General features: G+C 33.3%; 2 protein-coding genes across 3 annotated transcripts in view; both read right to left on the reverse strand.

Annotated features, from left to right (window-relative positions):
• Positions 1-327: 327 nt before the first annotated feature.
• On the reverse strand, positions 328-3,191 carry LOC125065943. The gene is made up of 6 exons (XM_047673803.1): positions 3,187-3,191; positions 2,743-2,844; positions 2,358-2,476; positions 1,371-1,547; positions 916-1,101; positions 328-512 (listed from the first exon to the last, which is right to left on the reverse strand). Exons 1-6 carry the CDS (start codon positions 3,189-3,191, stop codon positions 328-330), a joined length of 774 nt encoding a protein of 257 aa, XP_047529759.1.
• A 1,659-nt stretch (positions 3,192-4,850) lies between these two features.
• Positions 4,851-22,870, reverse strand: part of LOC125065693 — a 149,381-nt gene continuing 131,361 nt past the window's right edge. For both annotated transcript variants that reach the window (XM_047673459.1, XM_047673460.1), the window contains 8 exons: positions 16,563-16,720; positions 16,185-16,289; positions 9,679-9,828; positions 8,714-8,846; positions 7,686-7,952; positions 7,194-7,358; positions 6,956-7,121; positions 4,851-6,788 (listed from right to left, as the gene is read on the reverse strand). In XM_047673459.1, the coding sequence (XP_047529415.1) occupies positions 5,353-6,788; positions 6,956-7,121; positions 7,194-7,358; positions 7,686-7,952; positions 8,714-8,846; positions 9,679-9,828; positions 16,185-16,289; positions 16,563-16,720 (2,580 nt within the window). In that variant the 3' untranslated portion in view covers positions 4,851-5,352. The remainder of the gene's footprint in view (positions 6,789-6,955; positions 7,122-7,193; positions 7,359-7,685; positions 7,953-8,713; positions 8,847-9,678; positions 9,829-16,184; positions 16,290-16,562; positions 16,721-22,870) is intronic.

A 22,870-nucleotide genomic window follows, 5' to 3' on the forward strand; every position in this document is an offset into this window, starting at 1 on the left:
ATGGACATATCAAACCAACACAACTCAAAGTAATTAGTGCTCAGAAACTGTCCAGGGGTCACGTAAAATATAACTCGCTAGGCAGCTGTTAAAATACACTTACTGTTAGATTATAACCATTTTATTTATTAAAGAAATTAATAAGAAAAAAAATTATAGAAATTAATAGAGAATATTCATAAAAGCTGCACGAGCAAGCCAATTTCCTAATCCATAGGAAACTGAGATGGCTTGTAGAAGCTTTGGAAGAGAGTGGGTGTACCGAAACTATTTCCGTAATTATTATTTATCAATGACGTTCAGTTAAGTCTAAGTTCCGCTAAATGGTTAATTCATAATTTCATACAAATCGACTTCATTGACCCGACTGCTGGTCTGTCCGTGGGAAGCTCTCCGGAGAGCGATGTTGACGAGTCCGTCGCTGTGCGCCGGGCACAGTGCCGCGACGCGCGTCGGCACGTAGCTCGTCTCCAGCATCTTCAGCGGCATCACTATCGCCATGCAACCACGTTCTAGATATAACACAATTAATATGATATTTTATTTACCGTTTTATTACAGGCCCTAAATTTGCCTATTGAAGTTAAAGAAAAATGTCTTTCATTGTTTTTTAAACTTAAATTATTATTTAAAACTATTCACATGATATATAAATATAACCCATATCAGTGGCAGGGATATAGTGCTATCTTACTTGCACACTATTCGCATCTCTGTTACACTATACAAAAATAGTTTTTACTAATGTTAATTTAGTGCATGTAGTTACATTGGCTCACTTACCCTTTAAAACCGGAACACAACAATACTGAGTACTGCTGCTTCGCGGTAGAATATCTGATGATATCTGATGGATAGTACCTACCCAGACGGGCTTGCACGAAGCCCTACCACCAAGAAAACTTTCTAAATTACCGGGCAGGCTCCTCCGTAGATTCACATTCTCGATCATGTAGACGCCGCTTTTGCCCAGCACGTTGGAGACGGTTCGTGTCGTCATTTCCCTGGTCTGTTCTGACTCCAGCGACGGTGCGTCGGTGGCGACACCGACTACGTGGCTTAAGTTCGCCGCTATCCATTCCGCTAACTCGTAACTTAAACCTGAGTAAAGGTAACTTTACTTATTCTTAATAAATAACCAAAATATGCGTCTCTATAATTGTAACTATTTCCTATATACTTTACTTGAAGGCTTTACGAGCTTTCCTAAGCACGGCTGTCTTTGTTACTGAGATTTCTTGACAGAAAAACGCATATTTTTTTGGTCAAATAAACCGTTAATAGAAACAAGGAAAATTAAAATCAGTATACATATGATTTACATGTACAAAATTACGTTACCTTGGATGACAAGAAATAATTTCACTAACCAGGAATTTTACAAATACATTTCCGTTTAAGGTTTGTGTCCGTCCATCCGAATTTGAACAGAATCAATGTCGGTTCCCTCGGATCATGTTTTAGAATAGGCCACTGTAATGCGACGTCTAGTGTCAGCGTTAGATCACGGTCCATTTTAGCTATGTAGCTCACGTCTACTACTTCCACTGAAAATAGTATCTAATTATCGGCTATAATATAACAATAATAATTTAAGTATGTCTTGAGTTAGGAAACAATAAACAATTGTTTCCTTAATCCACAAACGAATCACGCGTACTTCGTTACTTTGGCCATGTGGCTTGGCAGGAGGACAGCCTGGAAATAATGGTTGGCCACGTGGAGGGGAAGAGCGCCGTCCCGGTGGATAGACACAGTAAAGGCGTCTACAGGATCCAGTGCCCAGGCTTGCCTACGAATGGCATAGAATAGGAATGCCTGGAGGAAGGTGGTGCGAAGTATACAGGAGAGCCACACGCATGGTGGTCAGTAATGAGGAAACGACTAGTAAGAAGAAAATGTATTTACTTAAAAAAAATACGTTCGACAATTTTTTTGATTTGTAAAGTAAGATGAGAAGGCAATTAAAAAAAATATCTAGGACATCCATAAAAATAATCTAATTCAATGAATTTTATAAATGCGTCATAATGGCGTTCCATTTAATGATTATAGCAATATTTATGGTAAAGAGATGGCCCAGGTTTTGCGATTGCGAGTTTAAACCTAAGCAAGTACCACTGACTTTTCATGTGCTTATAATTCATCTCATGCTCGGCGGTGAAGGAAAACATCGCGAGGAAACCTGCATGTGTCTAATTTCATCGAAATTCTGCCACACGTGTATTCCACCAACCCGCATTGGCGGCAGCGACGTGGACTATGCTCCAAACCTTCTCCTCAAAGGGAGAGGAGGCCTTAGCCCAGCAGTGGGAAATTTACAGGCTGCTAATTATGTTATAGAATGTTTAACTCACGTCTTGTAAGTAAATACTCAGTCGGTATGATAGCTGGTTGCATTGATCCAGACGCTCCCGTGTGTTCTAAATGGATCCCAGTACCCAAACCGGGTATACCGCAGTTTACACATATTTTCCTGTAGTATAAAATTATTTGATTCTAATTTATTATTAAGGGAGGTCGATTGATTCTAAATTTGTAATATCTTTTATTTTACGTTGCGGTGTATGTATTTGACCTATAACACGTTGAAATAAAAAAAATAAAAAACTATTTTATCGAGCATCTACGCCGCCAAAGCTTAGCTGAATTTCAAGTTAGTCGAACCCAGTTTCGAAGACCTCGTGATGACTCACTGGTATTTGCTTATACACAAATATAATATAGATATATTTTCCTTACCAATTTCTATCGATGGCGCTGTAATAGTCATTAAGTTCCTTCCAGGTTGTAGGATTAGTTAAATCAAACACATCTATAATAGACAAATCTTCGTCTATATTTCTTAAAGAGATCACGTAAAAAATCATACGGATAATGATTAACAAGCACATTAAAATTCTATTCATTTTAGATGGACGATCTTTAATCAAATAATTCTAATTGTTGTAGTTATGTTTCTTTAGGATGATGATGGAGTGTTTGTTTTGATACAATCAGATGTTTATGATATACAAGTTGAGGCCGCGACTTTGGAATAAGATTTAGATCATATGTGTTATTTATTTTCAACGTATACAAATTTCTTCACAAATTTTCATCATCCTTCATAAGTGATATATAAAATTAAGCACATAATTTAAGAAATATCACTTTGACACGAACTTCGATTAAATCATCTGTTACACCATTTCTGCCCTCCGTAAGCGTAACCGAAACTATTGGATACTAGAAATAAAATTCAAGTCTAATATTCGTAACTGAAAGAATCCGTAACCATCAGATAATCCGAAATAATGTCATATCCGTATCTGAAGCCTTTGGAATAATATTCATATATCCGTATCCAGTTCCGAAATTACACATCCATAACATCCCTACAGAAAACCAATATTGAATACAATTATGTGTGATTATGAATGTTTATTGAATTAATACTTCTACGTGTTAACGAGTACGATTTTTTTTAAATCGAAATATTGAAGTCCTTCGAGTATTTACTGTAAATAAATTAATTATAGTCACCTGAGGTAAATGCTAAATAGAAGTACATTTGATAACCATACATACCTTTAGTGGCTTAAATTTGAGATTGTTAAAATAAAAAAAGACATCTGTGGTAGTTACAAACTGTTGTGTTTCTACGATATCATCAAAAGACGCATTTGCCTCAGGTGAGGTAATCTTAATAGTATTTAATGATAAAATATATTACTATTTTCAACATTCACGTACAGACATACTCTTGACTCAATATATTACTATTTTCAATATTCACGTACAGACATACTCTTGACTCGCGCGTGTTTGTTCTAATCTATCGTTGTTTGATTAACATCTGAATGATATTTAATAACAAAAAATATTAATAGGTGTATATAAATAGTTACCTATTATATGATCAGAACACAATGCCATGCCGAGCTGTTTTGCTATTTGTCTTACAACAGACAAACTATACCAGTTTTATTGTAGAGTTTTGTGTTCAAGGAGTGTCAAACTCATCAATTATATCATTAAATTATATTTTGTATTTCTGGGTCTGGTTTTAAGGGTAGTTGGAGGTCCACTTACCCTTAAAACCAAACCAAGGTTAAACCAAGCACCACTGAAATTTCATGTGCTTAATTTGTGTTTATAATTCATCTCGTGCTCGGCGGTGAAGGAAAACATCGTGAGGAAACCTGCATGTGTCTAATTTCAACGAAATACTGCCACATGTGTATTCCGCCAACCCACATTGGAGCAGCGTGGTGGAATATGCTCCAAACCTTCTCCTCAAAGGGAGAGGAGGCCTTTAGCCCAGCAGTGGGACATTTACGGGCTGCTAATGTTATGTAATGTATTTAATAACTGTTTCATTTTAATTACTCCCAAATAAATTATCTATCGTAATGCTAAATTCGTAGCCCTAGCCATTATAACATTCTCATTAAAAAAACAGTAATGACTATCTGATAAAACAACTAAACTGATACACAAAAACTTATACCAGAAGAATGGCGTGTTTCTACTATTTATTTACTTGAGAAACCAACGTGATGTACAAAGTGTCTATATTTGTATCAAAATCATAAAGATATTACAATGTAACCTTACAGGCTAACTCGTCATTTAAAAAGGAAGACTAATGAAAAAAACAGTAAATAAAAACTGACCATTGACGTGACTATCGTGAATTTTGGGCTCTTGTTGCGTAAAAAAACAAAAATGTTTTCTTTTTCTGGTCCTTATGTTGTACTGACAGTTCGCACCACACTCTAGGCTTTGGAATAACCCTCACTAATATTATTGCTTTTAAAATTGATTTGAAAATGAAATGAGGTAATGAAAAACAAAATAAAGGAAAGGTTGTTGTTCAATTTTTAATGACGTAAACATTTTACAATACAGAGAAATAACTTAAGTAGCAAAAAGTAATATGTACAGTCAAATGCCATAGGAATACATGCAAATATAAATAGGCTAAAACACTAATGTTATAATTAGTCTTAATTATTTTCCACTTAGGGATCAGACATACTTGAGCGACCAAGGGACATCATTACCAATTACGCCTTGCAGTCCATTGAAAGCAGAAGTGCGACCGAAGCTTTATGGAAGCTTCCATGTCGCAGCTTAAAAAACTTCTCATACCATCTCGAAGGCAGTTCTAGATGATATAAATTTAAATAAAATGTATAAAATCTTAGGAGAATTTTGTTTGATACAAAATTACCAAGATTCTATCATAGATCCTACAAGACACAAAATACTCTAGCAGGATATAATATTGCACTAAACAAAGTTATTAGGTACACAAAACTTAGATTAGTCGTTGGTTTTTTTATACGAATTATATATCTAAAGGACTCAATACAGTCCCGAAGGCATGTCCGTTACTTTATGCAATCCGAAACTACCGGAGGAGCCGACTGGGGATACGGTTTTCTTCAAATCGCTGTAGCTATGCGTTCCTGTCATGACGAGGCTGGTCATGCTGGCCGGGGCGTCCCTCAACAGCGTCCCGGAATAGAACCCCGCGTTGCTCCCACGCTTCATGATGAATGTGTTGTTGAAGCTAGAATCAAACGGTGCATTCATTTTGGATTGTGGCAAGAATTTCTGTTCCAGTTTCTCGTCTTTGCTTCGGTAGCTTGATTTAGAATTGTATGTATGGATTCGACTGTTCGATCTCGCCAAAGGCATGAGAGGCGATTCGTTTCCAGCGTCGCTGTTCGTTTGCGAGCACGACCTCTGCCTCCTCTCGTATGACCAGACGGGTCTCTTGGGTTCCGACGTCATTACGATGTCGACAATCGAGTTTAATCCCTCGTCAATTCTGTCCAAACTCTTCGTCAGCATTTTCGATTCGATTAAATTAACGATTTCGTCTACTCGATTGTTACTCGATCGGACCGAATCGACTGCTGGACTTTGAGATTCATAAAACATGCTATCGATGTATTCCCTTTGACGCGATCCTTTCTCTGAAGTTTGGAAGGATTCGCTTCGTTTAACAGACGTCTTACGACTTTCGTCTCTGGATCTAGTTCTAGTACGTTTCACTTTGGTGTCATCGACGTCTCGTTCGATTGAATTAAACTTTGCACGACATTCGTTAAAATCGAAACTAGTGACTGAAGATTTCTTAGTAACATGGTTCTGGCAACGCGACGCACTGAGCAAGGAGTCTGATCCTTCATCGCTGGAGTAGAAATTATTATCTTCTATTAGATCGGGTGCTTTGCTGTAAAGAAGGCCTTGTTCAGTTGGAGGGACGAATAAATGTATTAGGCTTTTGGCTTTTCTCGGTGGATGTGGAAGTATCTTGCTGGGCACAATCGCCGCTTCTTGCTCTTCGTTATTATCGTCGTCTAAATCTTTATTCGTTATTTGAATGCTGTGTCTAGTACTCGTGATTGAATCTTCCTTTTCAATCGTCTTTTGTTTCTGATAGTCTATAGCGTGTAAGGATATTTCAGAGTCATCGTTACACCTCGATCTATCGTCGTATGCGATATCTCTGACGTATTGCTCGGATTCAGCGTGATTGACTATATTTCTTAATTCCTGTATGACTTCGTCTATTGTTGTCTCGTCATCTTCGTCTGATGATTTTTTGTGATCAGTCTTCTTAGTGCTCTCCAATTTTTTGTGCAAGGAACGTTTGTTTCGCAATAAATCGAATGTTTCGTTTTTAATATTGAAAACTTCGTAGACCATTGAATCTCTCTGTGGATCACCTTCAGGACTTAGGGAACGCTCCGACGAACTTATACCTTCATCTTCTGGTGGGGATGATTCATCTGAAATTAAACGCATTGCATGGTAAATCACACTTTATCCTTCAATATGATTAGCAACCGTTATGTTTGGTAACCTAGAAAGTATATTTAGAAACTATATTTACTGTCAAAACAATTCAATCGTCTCTCATTTGACTACCATTAAGTGTTCTAAATTTAAATCTCACCTCTATTTTTGTGCGTGGAGTTTTTTTTCTTAATCACAAAAGTCTTCTTCCTCGTTGAATTACTGTGCTCTGATCTAAGTGTGCTTACTTCTTCTTGTAATTCACAGCATTTTTCTTGCAAACATTTCTCCAAAGACAGTAAGATACCCTTTTCTTCTTGTAATATCTGAAATATCATCAATTATAGATAGTCCAATACAAAATTCGTGATTATCAAACAAATTGTTAATAAACTTACCTTAACTCTCTTCTCTAACAAGTCCAGCTTGCTTCTCAGATCGTCCTTCTCTTTCTGCGCCTCATTTGCTTTCTCATTCAATGTATCGATGTCAATCAGTTGTCTTTCGTAATTTTCTATTTCGCTCGAAACGTTTTCATTGACATTCGGCAATTTAGCGACAGTCTGTCGATAATTACAATTTAAAATAAATAAATACAATTATTTTTAAACACATAATTAATGTTTTCTTCAATATATACAAATAGATTCATTTGAAGTGTCTGTATGTCAAAATTCTAATTTAAAATAATTGCTTTTATTAAGGGCTAAATATTTTTGTCTTTCGGTAAACAACAAAATGTACATAAAATAGAAATGCATGTAAATTGACTGTTATAGGAAATATTTAATTAAACATTACAATAGAAGCTTAAGAAGAAAGCATATAATTATGCTAATTGAAACAATTTTAATTACCATAATTATAATATTAATTTCATCACGACATACCTTCTTTAAAGTGACAATATCGAAACCAGCTTGTTCCAACTCCGCTTGGATATACAACTTTCTTTGAGGCGTTGGGGCGCTCTTTAGTAACGCATTGATAAAGGAAAGTCCAGCTGCCTGCAGGTCTCCAGATCCAGCTGCACTTTGTAGCATACCAACTAAGAATCTGAAGCGAACCGGTTCTCCGAATCGTAGGCGTAAAGTGGATAAGGCTTCGGAGATCATACTGTGGCCTGATGCTGGTGGGTAGCAGGCTTTTGTGAGAAGCTGAAATAAAGATTATTATTTTTATATGAAAATAGCTTTAGATTCCAAAATATTTACGTAACCATTTGTAAGTTGCGTTATTCTTGAAAAAAACAAGTGATTTACGAAACTTTTGTTTTCTAATTTTGAAACGATCTTGTTATAAAATAAAACACTTAAAAAATAAACCCACTCTTTATTCCGCATGACAATTTTTAATTCCCTGAGAAATTCACAAAAAGGGGCACTATAGAAAAATTAAGACATACTATTAAGTAGGTACCTACTTTAAAATGACAATGAAATTTCCTCGGTTTTATTAACGAAATATCGTAAACAAAAATATGTAGCTTGGTCTTAGGAAAACAAAACACATTTGCATTTTAAAAATATTTAAGTATATATATGTACTTGTTCCCGCCCGCGGCTTCTTCTACGTGTGAGGTTTTAAGTACATAATGATCGGTTGAGTAATATTACTCAAATATAGCATTGAATTATATAATTTAATATCATTCATTCAACCATAAGAGGAGAAAAGCCACATAGACAATAGATGACAGCAAATTGACGCGATATCATAAGTCGAGCTTGATAAATCTAAGATATTCACTATAGATTTGCGAAAAAAAGGCGTTTTTAACGTGGGCGAATCTATTGAAGTAAAATTTAAGTAGATATAATTAGTTAAGTTATTAGCAAAATGAAATACGTAAATCTAAGGTTTGTTTATCGTTATTCTTAGTTCGATTGGAATAGACTATATGTATATCATCGCATACCTGCAGAGCCAGCACTCTTGTTTTGTTGACAGTGGACATGATGCAGACAGTGAGCGCGTAGACACCATTCGAGCCAGACACGAGTCGTCGAACGCAATCCGAGTATCTTGTACAGCAACTCCACAGGCATTGTCTTTGGAAATAACATTTAATTTTTTTTACATATAATTTGTAAAGAAGTGCCAGCCATAAACAGCGATCCTAGATATATCGATATAGATAATAATAATATTTTTTGTTTGATAAATATAAGCATTACAGTATTTACACCAAGTCGCTTATATCTACACTAATTACTTAACAATTTTTTAAATATTCTTACTAATTTGAATAAAACATACTACTAAGGACGATTGAAATAAAATTTAGTAAAAATAAAATTAAATTAAAAAAAAGTAAACAAAATAAGCTTAAATCTATTTGGGAACTACAAAATTAATCTTTAGAATTCTGGAATATATGGAATTGTTTGAATATAGTATAAAAAAAGGGATCACAAAATATGTTTAGATGCAAGATTCTCCGTGTTAGTTAGATGTTATGTCTCTTATGAGCGACACATTAGCTTTAGATTACACAGGCTCACTCGTCCTTTGGCGGTTTAATAACTAATTAATAAGTGGCGGTTTAATAACTAACTATTTAGAGATAAATGAATTTAACCAGTATCAAGCTATAAATTGCTTAAATTATAATTACAATAGGTGCTTTCATCGCAATAAATACAATTTATTCTTAAATTTTAAATAATCACAGGCACATAACATCTTAGTTCCCAAGGTTGGTGGCGCATAGGTGATGTAAGGAATGGTTAATATTTCTTACAGCCCCTTTGTCTATGGGCGGTGGTGACCACTTACCATCAGGTGGCCCATATGCTCGTCCGCCAACCAATGCCATATAATATAAAAAACAAATATAAAAATTTAAATTGCGTTCCCAAGTCATTATGCTAATTAACTTACAAGCAAGATAACTCATCCAAAAGCGGGCGACGTCTGACGGCAGGTGGTCCTCGCGCAGCGTCTCCTGTCTGACTGAGCTGAATATTGCGTAGAAGTTCCAGCAAAAGAGTAACGCCATCTAGCGGCTCACACGCGAACTCTTGCACAAAACTAGAAACAAAATTAAGGAATTTTTAACGACTAAAGGATGTTTATCTTGATGAGAAATTAAAATAGACTAAAAAACAGAATACGTATGTATAAAATATTGTTAATAAGGCAAGACAGGGTAAGTATAACTCACTTATAATTACAATACAATCCGGTGTAATTGAAGTAAATTGTCCAAGTAAAACTAATATAATGATTTCAAAAGAAATTTAACGAACAGCAACAAGGCCACACGCCTTCCGCCTTGCTATATGCTATCCAGTATCCAGCAAATAACAAATATATATATATATATATATATCCTACGAAGTGATCTCATTCAAGATTCATATTCTGTTAACGTCTTATGATTTTAGATTAATTTATTAAAATAAACTCAATCAATCTAATATTATAAATATGTAAATGTTAGTTCGTTTATAACATACGATGACTCGGAACTTTCGTATTATTTTAGATCATAGTTATAGGACGGACATGAGTTATGTAATATGTTGCATATTTTTAGTTTGTCGACGCAGGTGCGTAACATATGTAAAAGTGAAATGTATGTATGAAATGTATATGTAAGCGTGAAAAGACGCGGGATATGTACGAAGCATTAGTATAGTTCGGATGAATACACCTTTTAGTACTTGTTTTATAAAATAATAAAATAATAAATATAAAATAACTTGAAATAGTACCTACTTAAGTACCTACCTAAGCAGTCTACCTTTACAACAATTATCTTATTATATATTCAATAAACTTCCAATAAACAAACGATTACTTGTATATATAGTAAGCCAATTCATGTAAAAGTTTCCAACAAATAATATTCTTTAGTCAAAGGTCTTCTTGAAGAGATTTTCCTTTAGTAATAAACTACTCTAATTATGTAAATTAAACTTTTCATGTACCTCATGTTTTTACGTAGAGTACATTAAAAAACAAAAACGTAAAAGTAATTTAAGCGAAAGTCACAATTATAAAGTTCTCTGTTAAAAATTACTCTTCAAAGCCGGCGCCGGCGTTCAGAGTCATAAAAACGAGAATAAATAGTCATCCCATTAGCGTAATGCCAGCGAGATATGCTAGAATGTAAGAAATCTATATAATCTGTCCGTATAAAGAAATGATTGTCGCAAATTACAGCTGCTACCTGCGAATTCACTTCAATCGTCACAACAATTTTAGTCGCCTACTGAAGTCCTGTATGTTCCCGGTTGAATACTGTTGCGTTATAAAACATTATTAGATCCAGGCGGTTAAGCCACGTTTAGCGTTTCTGATCCGCGTGGACTGTGACTACCTCAAGAATTTGTCTATTAAGTAGGATTTAAAAAAAAAAAAGTAATTATTAGTTCCAGAGATGAGCACGTTCAAACAAATCCTTTATTTATTACATAAGTTTGTTGATCGCGTGCGTTGTATTGTAATTTGATTATATTTAATTTGTTAGCAATTGTCGGATAAACTATCTATTGTATTTTGATGATACTGTACCAGAAACATTCACGCGATCCTCAGCAACAATTGTACAAGGTTATAATCAAACAGATTAATTCAAAAAAGTTCACGATACCATCGTCAATTTTTTTGTTTCCGTTTTTATTATATCAGATGTCATTTAATATATAAGTCATATATTCAACGTGAATAAATACCTAAAACATCAATTATTGCACCAGTATAAATTTACCTTTACAATTTTCGAATTAAATAACAATGTAACAAATGTAATTAACGTTACAGTATAATTAGTCTTTACAGTCCTCGAATATAAGCGAATTCGTTAGCATCTTTGGCTTTTAGAATTCTGGAATATGAGAATGTCAATCGCTGTCGCTTATAACTTAAACACGCTCATCACGAAAGCAATGCAGCTGACCGCAACGCGATTTAAAAATAAGATGTAATTGAAAAAGATACTTGTCCATGCGATGTTAATATTTTTTTCTTTTTATATTAACATGGGAATACTTTTATGATATTCAAATGGATGCCATTAAAATAATTACGAAAGGATAGAAGTAATAAATGAATACTCAGAGAAAACATTTAACTGTTATTTCATTCAACATACAAATTAGATTTAATAACGGAAAAGTTGGCAGCGTTTTGTTTTTGCAAATTATGCAATTATTAATCAGATATCAATGCTATATATAGTTTTCATCAATCTGTAAGAAGAGGCTGTTGACTACAGTTTGAGTTCATTGGACTTATGCAAATAAGACAATATTACAAATACCAGTATCATAATAGTGAAGTCATTTATATATATCAAATATAGAAAAGGTCCTACATTTGATCCTTGTGAAACGCTTTTACAGAAAAAACCTGTTTAAGAATTGTTTACTCTAACTCAGAGTACTGTATATTTATGTATGTTTTTCATTATAATGTTAATATTTTCTCTGTTGTTTCAAATAAAATAATAAACAACAATGACCTTTATGAATTGGTAGTCAATTATAACATACGTCCTTAAATGATAATATCCATACAGTTTTTTTTTTATTTGTGCAGACGTTGCAGCTTCAGAGAGAGCCACATAATACGGTTGTATGTACATACACGGTAAGTGTTCATAAGTGCATGTAATGCACTTACTTCAATTGTTACACTTTTCCCTATCATTACTAACTCCGGTGACGTTTATTTTATTTATACAATCAAAAATTTAAACGCTATTTAATCTCAGTATTCTCATTATTATCAAATCAAAGATAAAATGTATCTCAACTATATCAGTCGTAGTATATAGGATTTGGACGCCATAGTAAAATTTTTATCACAAAAAAAATTCCAAATGTCAATGTCACAATAATTACTTTTTTAAATGTTCTAAGTATTTGTGTTGAAAAACAGTTGTGTTGTAGTATGTAGGTTTTCAGTCTAATCTAGATTAGGGCACCACGTAATGCTATTACGGTTGTGAAGTGAAACCTGACTACAACCACCAATAAGGCAATAGCCGTAAATTATGAATGATATATTCCCTTATTATTTCGTTACGAGTATATATTTACTAGGACTTAAAGACCTCCGACCTCGTGATAATGATACAGCATGATTAGGCCGGTAAAATTACTAGATTTGATTTATAGTTTTAAGTAGGTTATCCAATGCAATTTCCTTCTCTTCGATATTATGAAAACGTAGCTTAATATGAATAACGATTTCACGTTGACAAACATTCACGGGATATGAGAATAATGAACGCATGAGATTTTCGCTAGGCTTCTAGAATTGAGTGAGTTCTTTTACTCGTAGGCGTAAAAAGGCAAGCTCTCCTTATTCCTAATAACATTCAAGTTTTGTATGGAAGTAAAGCTTTCTCCTATAGTTTATTCGTGTACATTTGAGTGTCTTGCAATCCTACATTCAACAATGTTATTCTTTAAGAAGAAACTCGACATTCATCGAATATGATCGTAAAATATATTGATAAAAATAATTGTTAAATGTCTCGCCGGTTCTTTTCGATAGAATTTACATTCCAAGCTGGTGCTAACTTTACCTTAATCTTGGAAATTAACTATTTCAAAAGACTAATAAGGGGAGCATTTTACGGTTCAGTTTGTAACAATTCAGATTCGATTACACAAGTGAGCGTGAACATTACAGTACACATTGTATAAACTGACTCGACTGCAGACGAGATGCTCGAAATCGAATCTTATTTACATACCCTCCAATGACCTAATATCTACTTCAATAAAGTATAATATTTTGATTTCAAGAAGACGCGTCACAAAATAAGCGTATCACCGTAAGTCGGTTTCCAACATTTCATGATTGAGATATGAAGTGTGTGCTCACAGGTTCCAGTGGTGAACCTTAACTAACCCTTATATTATCAATTCTGTCATGTCCCTGTAAAGACAGTCATAGCTTGTCTTTAGCATTAACAAGCCATGATGGTAATTACAGCGTTGCTATTTGGAAGTAAGATAATTGGTTAGCGGGTAACAGCGGCTTGTATGCCCCTTAGAAGGATAATAAACACTGCCTGCGGTAGGGTAAAGGTTATGTAAAGCTATATGGTTTTAGTTACAGTTTTAGCGTGGAGTTAATGCTTGTTGAGTGCCAGGCAGGAGACATAAAAAGGGTTTATATTTGTATTTAACTAACATGACTGTATTTTTAGATGTTGAAAAAGTGTAACTACTGAGATCCTTGTCGGTTCTTCTCGGTAGAATCTACATTCCGAACCGGTGGTAGCTTAACTTTAAATAGTTTGTTAAATGACGATTCGAAAGTGCTTGTAAATAAAGTATATTTTGATTTGATTTTATTTTATTAATTGGCATCAGATTTATCCACATATATTTTAAGACGCTTCCGAGATTTAAGATGGAATTGAGAACAGTTTTTAATTTTTAAACTTCTTACAACAAATGGAGTTTCTTTGAGCAATGAGTTTGTTTTTATTAACGTGTTTTAAAATAGTTTGTAGATAGGATAATTTAAGTTCTAAATAAGTATTTTTAACAACTAATATTAGAACAAAAATGACTAAGACTCACAAAATTAAATGAAAATAGTTCTAAACAATCTAACTCCATTAATTATTTTTTTATCATAATCATGATTATCTCATTAAAGTTAAGTAGCTTAACTCTTCCATTTGGGATCACACACAATCCCGAAGTCTACCATATGAGCCTGGATACCTTGACCCCTAAAAGAATTTTTAGGCAACCATATTTAAATAAACATCCGAAACATAATCATGAGATAGAATTTGATTTGGTATTTCTTATAAATTTTATTTAGCCTTTAATTTTTAAATGTTATCAATTTAGTATTATTTAATTGTCTTACAATAAAATTAACGTATAGTAAAAACGCTAATCGCGTCTGCTCATGAAATAAACAACAGTGACTCAGTAAATTAGCTTTTGTACTAGAATCGATTGTGGTCTAAAGCGCGCAACTCGATTACCGTTGACTTGAATGACTTTCTCAAATCTTTTGCATTTACTCAGTTTAGTAATGTGTGAAAATTCTAGCAAATTTATTCGCAAACAATGACTATTTTTCATAATAACTGTATTTAAAAATAAGTGTGTCTGCTTAGATGAGAAAACATTAGTACGAAATGTGCGTGTCCTGTAAACCTTCTCCTGTAAAGGCAAGGAGGCCATAGCCCACTACTGGGATATTGATAGACTGTAATTGACAACAAGGTCTATTTCGAAGGAAAACCTGACCAAGAAACTGGTTGCTGAACCATTGTAGGTACTTACTTTATTGAATGAAATTTATTAAACTAGATTTAAAAAAACATTGTTATAAATTAAATTAATTAATTATCCTGAATTTTGTCAAAAATATTATTATTACTTTACTTTTCTCGTATAACGCACTTTGTCATCTATACCTTATTATTATTTTTGGCCAAGGGATTTCCGGTAAACTAAGTTGGAACAAACCATGACAATATCAACAAACTGTAAGTTATTGGTAAACCAGCTTTGAGCTGGTTGAACAGATAAAGGATTCCCAAAAATTAGTAGCGGGACAGGATTGTGATCTTCTGATTTAGAAAGACGAGCTGAACACACTACAAACAAGACGTTACGACTTCAAACAATATTGAATACCGACAATGCGCTTGTTCTTAGTGGACTAACTTAATCAATTTTGAATATATCGATATACTAAACGCTCGTACCATTATAATGCATGCTCTCTATGAAGCACCTATTTATTACATCATTTGCGCGTGAGTATTTTTTAAAGGTGCAAATTTATGATAAGTGACATTAGTGAACCTAGATTTAGCACCGATATCTCCAAAGGTACTAAGCGTGTGACTTAGATGTTGCGTTCTATATGGTTGTAATTACATTATCCGATTCATTCTTCACACGAACACAACAATACTTTTTTTTCTTGTCTGTCGCATATGGTACACGATTTGTTTTTATGATTACTTAGTATAAGAATTGGAGCAAAATCTTTTATTAATTTCCCATTGATCTGTTAGGAATATAACAATTGGTAAAAATTTTGTAAAATTGTCTATGTCTAAATATAGATTAGGGTTTATGCCAGTGGATTTTGCACGAATTATATAGAGTATATAGAATAATTATTAATTGAATAAAATTATAACCTTATAGAGAATATAATCAATGAATGAATGAATGAATGAAGATTTGGTATAAATTGATAAAATATCAGAATAGATTTTTATCAAGACTGTGAAATAGACTGAACATTAGGAAGTGATCATTTCATTCCCAAGGTCATCTTTTATGTAGAAAGGTGAAATGAGTGTAATGATCAACTTACGAACTGACAAAAATATATCTCTTCATCATCAAGAATACGTTTACCAAAAAAAATATCAATCTTACCTTGGAAACGAAAGCCTGAGATCTGCTCTCAGCTTGGTGAGCAGCTCGCTGGGTGTGCCGAACTGACGCAGACTCATTTCTTCGCCAACATTAAGACATGGATTTCTGAAAAAAGTCATAAGTTTCTTATACATTATTTTTTATGTACGTAGTAATGAAATAATACGCTTACTGAAAATTTAGGTGTTAGTATTAATAATAGTAAAGAAATATCTAGATTCAAATAGTATAAAAATGAAACAATTTTTATGTTTAGCATCAGGAAGTTTTCACTTTATCTAGAAAATTTTATAAAAATCAATTTACATCAAAAGCGAATTTATTTCTAAAATGGACTGTGTAAGTTTACTTTCTTCAACTGGTCCAAAAATAAGTTACCTGAAATCCTTGCTACCCTGGATGGGTAGCGTTCTTGATTTATTCGGGTCTTGCCCTGGGTCTAGGTCGTATAAACTGCCCGTTCCCGTCTTCTTCCCCCATTTCTTAAGGGAAGTTGCATAGTCTTCGGGGTTATATATTGGTGGTCGTTGTTTGTCCTGATAAACAAATAAACAACTTCTTTTAGATTTTCTGTCATTTCACAAGAAATATATTTAATATATTCTCCTTTAACTATAACCGTCAATGTAGCCGAAAGTCCGCTCTAAATTTCATATATTTTAGTTATAAATAATATAGATGTCGTAAACAAGTCTTTTTGCTGGTGATGGTGAGTGGTCACCACCGTCTAAAAACATTGGCACAATAGGAAATATTATCCATCCGTCAAAACAATGCGTCACTAAGCTTGATATCTAAGACGGGCAAATGGGCAACCTGATAGTTAATGATGACCACTGCTCATTGACATTGATGGTATAAGAAATAACTACCATTTCTTACATCGCAAATCCATTACAAATATTACGAGCTAAGAAATTATCACACACTCTCACTCACTAAAATCTGACCGCAACAAAGCTATATAGGTACTGTTAGAATATATAATGAGTGACTGGTACCAGGGAGCCAGCTACCTACCACTAAGTAAAATGTAATCATGCTTAAAAGAGGCTTATTCATCATATTTGAAGAATATTCTTTCTAATATTATCCCAAACTATCACTTTAAAAGAAAGCATAATATTTTAAAAAGAGTAATCTTATCGAGATACGCTTAGAATGGCTCATTAAATACTTTTATATTCGTGTGCAATTCACATCAAAGAATCGTCATAAGTCACTTTCGAGAAGTTATCTTTTAATTAATAAACGTCATAAGGTCATAGTGTCAGCGTTTTTGTCGATACATGTTTACTTACAAATTAGAGAAAAAAAATGTTAATATTTATTTATGTAAATATTTTTGTCGAGTTCAGATGGAAGAGAAACTATAACACATGGAGTCATAAACCGTCACACAACAATCCGAACACAACAACACTAAGATATTCCTGTTGGGTGGTAGATTGTGATGAATAGGCGTTACCTAACTAGACGCGCTTGCACAAAATTTAGTGGTATAGTCACCAAATGAAGTATAGTGGTGCAATCCGCTACTAAGCCCCGCTTACAATCGGGCCATACATTATAAGATTTAATATATTTTTTCCATCACGACTATACCATTCGAGCGCCTGTTCTAGTCAACAATAGGAGCTATGACAATACTTGTATGTTAGTGAAAGTTTTACTATATTATGTTTAAGTGTGTGAAAATTAAGAAATAGTTAAATCCACATATAATAAATGTTGACTTAAACATTGTTAAACGTTAAAAATATATGTGAACAAGAATATTAAAAAATAAATGTATTCTTTTTATAATTACGTGGTAATTACTTTTTTGTAATAAATAAGGCGTATTACTCAACACAAGATTATATGAATGATAAAAAGCGTGGTATTATTATTTATATTTTACATTACATTAGCAGCCTGTCAATTTCCCACTGCTGGGCTAAGGCTCCCTGTCCCTTTGAGAAGAAGGTTTGGAGCATATTCCACCACGCTGCTCCAATGCGTGTTGGTGGAATACACATGTGGCAGAATTTCATTGAAATTAGACACATGCCGGTTTCCTCACGATGTTTTCCTTCGCCGAGCACGAGATGAATTACAAACACAAATCAAGCACATGAAAATTCAGTGGTGCCTGCCTGGGCTTGAACCCGAAATCATTGGTTAAGATGCACGCGTTCCAACCACTGGGCCACCTCGGCTCGTGTTATTATTTATTGATTTTAATTTATTTACTTATTGTAAATCGTCCGTTTTGGTATAAAAATGTAGCCGATGTTCTTCTTTGGTGTTCAAGTTTATTTCATATGAAAAATTTCATCAAATTCGGTTCCATGATTTAGCCGTGAAAGCGCAACAGACAAACAGACAGGGTTACTTTCGCATTTAAACTATTAGTTTATGATCTACATTCCGAATAATTTGTAGCTTTACATTTTATATAATCCTGTAAAATTATCTATGATTCAAACGCTCATAAAAGCCTACTCGAATAGAGTAGGTTTTTAATTTTGTAATATAGTAGCGTAACCTATAAAATATATATAAGTAATTCTATATACAGCGCTTTTTATGTAACCATCTTCAAATCCACCTGCATAAGATATTATAACATTATTATTATGGATAACATTTTCTATTTACGTCATTAGCAATAAATATAGAGCTATATAACAATGTGTTAAATATGTATATATGTTTAAATAGTAATTAACAATTATATTTAAAAAAAAGCCTATTAACGTTATGTGTTACACATATTTTTAAAAATTAATTCATAAAGTGGGGGATGTATCATTAATGAGGTAAGTTAGTAGATACTCCCACTGTTGACTCCTAGGCAGGATATATTACATGCATATATAATGACATTTAACTTACATGGCTGTATTTTTAGATGTTGAAAAAGAGTAACTACCGAGTATCTTGCCGGTTCTTCTCGGTACAATCTACATTCCGAACCGGTGGTAGCTTTACTTAATATAGTTTGTTAAATGACGATTCAAAAGTGCTTGTAAAAGCCTACTTGAATAAAGTATATTTTCATTTGATTTGTGATATAGCTACTGTTTCAGGTTAACATATTAAGCAAAACAATATAATAATAATAATAATAATCGGATCAAAACTCTGAGCGAGTCAAGATTCTTAGTATAACATTTGAATATAATTTTTAGATTTTTCTAGAAAGACGATATCACTAGACATCACACGCAATTAATACAAATTGTCAAATAAAAGTCCAGAAGAATTTATGTTGTTACATATTTTAATAAAAATTCTTATTTATAGCAGATATTTACATAAAAAACACCAGATTGAGACATTAATACGTATGAATATGTTAATAACATATTTACGTGCCGCCATCTTTGACATAATGGAAAGTAGTGACGAACGAACACCGTGTTTTTTTCCACTAAAATAATATTATGAAATAGTTATAACTATGAAATCTGGAATATTCGCCTTAGTTTTTTTATTTTTTGAGAGATAGATGTTTTTAAATAACATAATATAATGAGTTTCTAAATTAGATACACCAGCGGCCCATACTTGTCCACTGCTGGACGTAGCCGTCTCCAATTGCACGCCACTGTGATCTATCTTCGGCTACTCGCATCCAGCTCCTGCCAGCCGTCTTGCGCAAATAAATTAGATACGAGTATTTATAACATTTGAATGGAACAAATTAGCCGGTATGTGCCTGAGGATAGATGTGGTTCATAAGTAATTATGTGTTCGTTTGGTAATTAATGTATCCGAGCGCTCAATAACCGTGTTCAACGATATATAAGTCATCAAAACAACTATCTTTATAATTATGTCCAACGAAATCAGTAACTTCAAATCTTAGCTGTCCACGACACGGTAATCCGTGGCTTCGTATACTTTTTAAAAGAAAAACAATAGCAAATTATAAAGCCCTATTACTATGGACTTAAGAAAATAAAACGTACATAAAAACTATTCAATATATCTACGTTATATAGTTAGTATAGAGCTGGGTCTAAATAACTACCTCGAACAAGACAAAAACAAGAAACAATAAACAATTTTTCTAGAATAACCATTCGCTTGGGATGAGTTGTTATATCATGTTACATTAAACAACTTACGTTATGTTTAATACAATATTTCTATGTCCCGCTTGCGTCATAATCCATTAATTTGCTTGTACTTAAAGTTTATGTGAAACATTCATAGCGCTATTGTTTTTTTCGTCCCAAGATTAATCTGTGAACATTTTATTAATTGCCTTACGTTTTTGACAGATGTATTCCGCCATCATAATGCTAGACTCGGCGTAACGTTTGCAATCAAAACACGAATTAAACAAGAGAAAGGTTGCCATTATTAGAATAATCATCATAGTTAATTAGCAGAGAAAATTGTGGTGTTGTTTTGAAATTTCGAAACTCATTACAAGTAGTTAGTCCGACATAGAAAAAATACATTTTAAACATTTTATTAATTTGGATAGCTTATCAATTTGATCGCAAGGACCTGGTTTCGGTTCTAAAATTATAATTTCCATCAAAATAGTAGCTCAGAGTTATTAGGGTTACGCTCAGGTCTTGGAAAGCTTGTAAAACCGATGGTTCTGCGTCTGCCGTCTCTTGGCTCGTGATGGAATGCCATTCCATCTTGCTGATAATTGAGGAATAGGGTGCACCTAAGATGGGCCAACACTTGTACACTATCAGGATTTAGATGATATATACAATAGAGATTTAAAAAAAATACTATTAACCATAATACTAACGATATTAACAATATTAATTTAGTAGGTAGGTCTGGGTACTTTTAATATAGTATCTTGTAATTTAATTTTGTAAGTCAACATATATTTATTAAAATATAATTTACTTTGATTAAATTAATGGACCATTATATATAATTAGGATTCGAATTCCTCTGCATTTGGCTCAGTGTACATGTGTCGTGGCCGAGTTTCGGTCGGATCCTAACTGATTCTCTCCGACGTGGAATTGCACGATAAACACGTAAGGAAGTTCTACAGAATTTTCGTCTCCTTAAAGGCGCGAAATAATAAATAATTAAAATACTATGTAAATAGTTTTATTGATAAAAAGTCAAATTATGCAATGCAAATAAATAACGAAAGACATTTCGTTACAATGATCATAAATAAAATGATCTAGATACCTTATCTGGCGAACATCCAAACGAAATCAATTAATACGTCACTCTAATAGCGTTTAATGGTAAGGTCGTGAACACATAAACGTGGATTACATAACACATTATTTACCGATACGAAGGGCCTTGTTGGACAATCAATCGTATATGCATCTCTCTCTTATGTGCTTTCTTGCTCTCAGACTTTTCTATCAGGTTTGCAAGTAATACTATTTCACGTAATTACTTATCCAATTTTATTTTATTTACAATATTCCGATTAGAGCTTCGTCGACGGTCACAACGCCAAGCTCTCGACCAATATCAATTCGATGTTAAATTTTGTATATTTGGCTTTTTCTCTTGTGTTTGAAATGCCCACAACTGGATCCACGATAGAGTAAGCAACAATCAGAGAAATATCTCTATATTTCTCTGTTTAACGCAAAGTTTTCAGGTACTAAAGCAAATACTAAAAAGAAGAACTGAGGTGTATTGTTCTATACAATAATATATAGATTGTAAACCTAAAGTTAGTATCCGTTGATTTTTGACAATGGTGGATGTATTTAACAAAAAAAAAAAACCTTATTCGACTCCTATGTTAGCCACACGGGCTCTACTCTCTTCACTGGAATACTTGGCCGTCATAATTATATTTTATGATACTGAATTTCAATATTCGTTTTTAAGTAATAAGCGTTGATAAATATGGACATAATTCATAATAATTTGGACTGTGGTTGTTCTTTGTTACTCATTGTGGGTTTTAAAATAGCAGACTAAGGGTATGTTTCCATGAGAGCGTCTTTATATTTTTCAACAACAACTAAAATTTATTATAATTTTATTTAAATTTATTATAAATATTATAAATTAATATACATACATAATTTTAATTTTATTTACAACCAGATATTCTAAGTTATTGCCTGTTACGATATTAAAGGGTAACTGATAAATATGCTTCAAACCTTCTCCTCAAAGGGAAGGGAGGCCTTAGCCCAGCAGTGGGAAATTTACAGGCTGCTAATGTAATGTAATGTACTGATAAATCAATTCGGCGGATTTTATATTAAACCGTGTAATATATAAAAAAAATGTTTTTTTTTTTTTTACGGAATTAATTCAAATGATTTCAAAAATATTTTCATAGAACCAAATTATTCAGACTATACAAAAAAATTGCCTCCTTGCCTTCTTTTCCGAGAATTCCAGTCAGGTTTGGGCTTGGTAAGAAATAACATCAAAAGCATTCTTCTTATTGCTACTAAATAATTAAGTAATCGAGAGTGAAAACTTACTCCGGTTATCGTATATGTGCAAACGCTCTTAAGCGGTCAGATCAAGACATTGTACATAAATAGTCATTACGGAACCAGCACGCTGATAGCGAAGTCTTTACGACGGTCGTGCGATGCGGTCGTAAATGTTTCGGACGGACAATAGGGTTTTCATTATGTATAAACAATAGTTCTCGTTACTTTGACTAGGAAGTATTGCTTCAAAATAATTGCTTGAGTAATGACATTTGCAAAATTATT

The sequence above is a fragment of the Vanessa atalanta genome, chromosome 8 (genome assembly GCF_905147765.1).
Source record: "Vanessa atalanta chromosome 8, ilVanAtal1.2, whole genome shotgun sequence".
Taxonomy (NCBI): Eukaryota; Metazoa; Arthropoda; class Insecta; order Lepidoptera; family Nymphalidae; genus Vanessa; species Vanessa atalanta.

Coding starts and splice junctions, on each gene's coding strand:
- LOC125065943 (XM_047673803.1), bottom strand. Junction 1,548..2,357: donor TGAGTATTTACTTACAAGAC/GTGAGTTAAACA, acceptor TACTATTTTCAG/TGGAAGTAGTAGACGTGAGC. Junction 513..915: donor TCTACGGAGGAGCCTGCCCG/GTAATTTAGAAA, acceptor TGTTATATCTAG/AACGTGGTTGCATGGCGATA.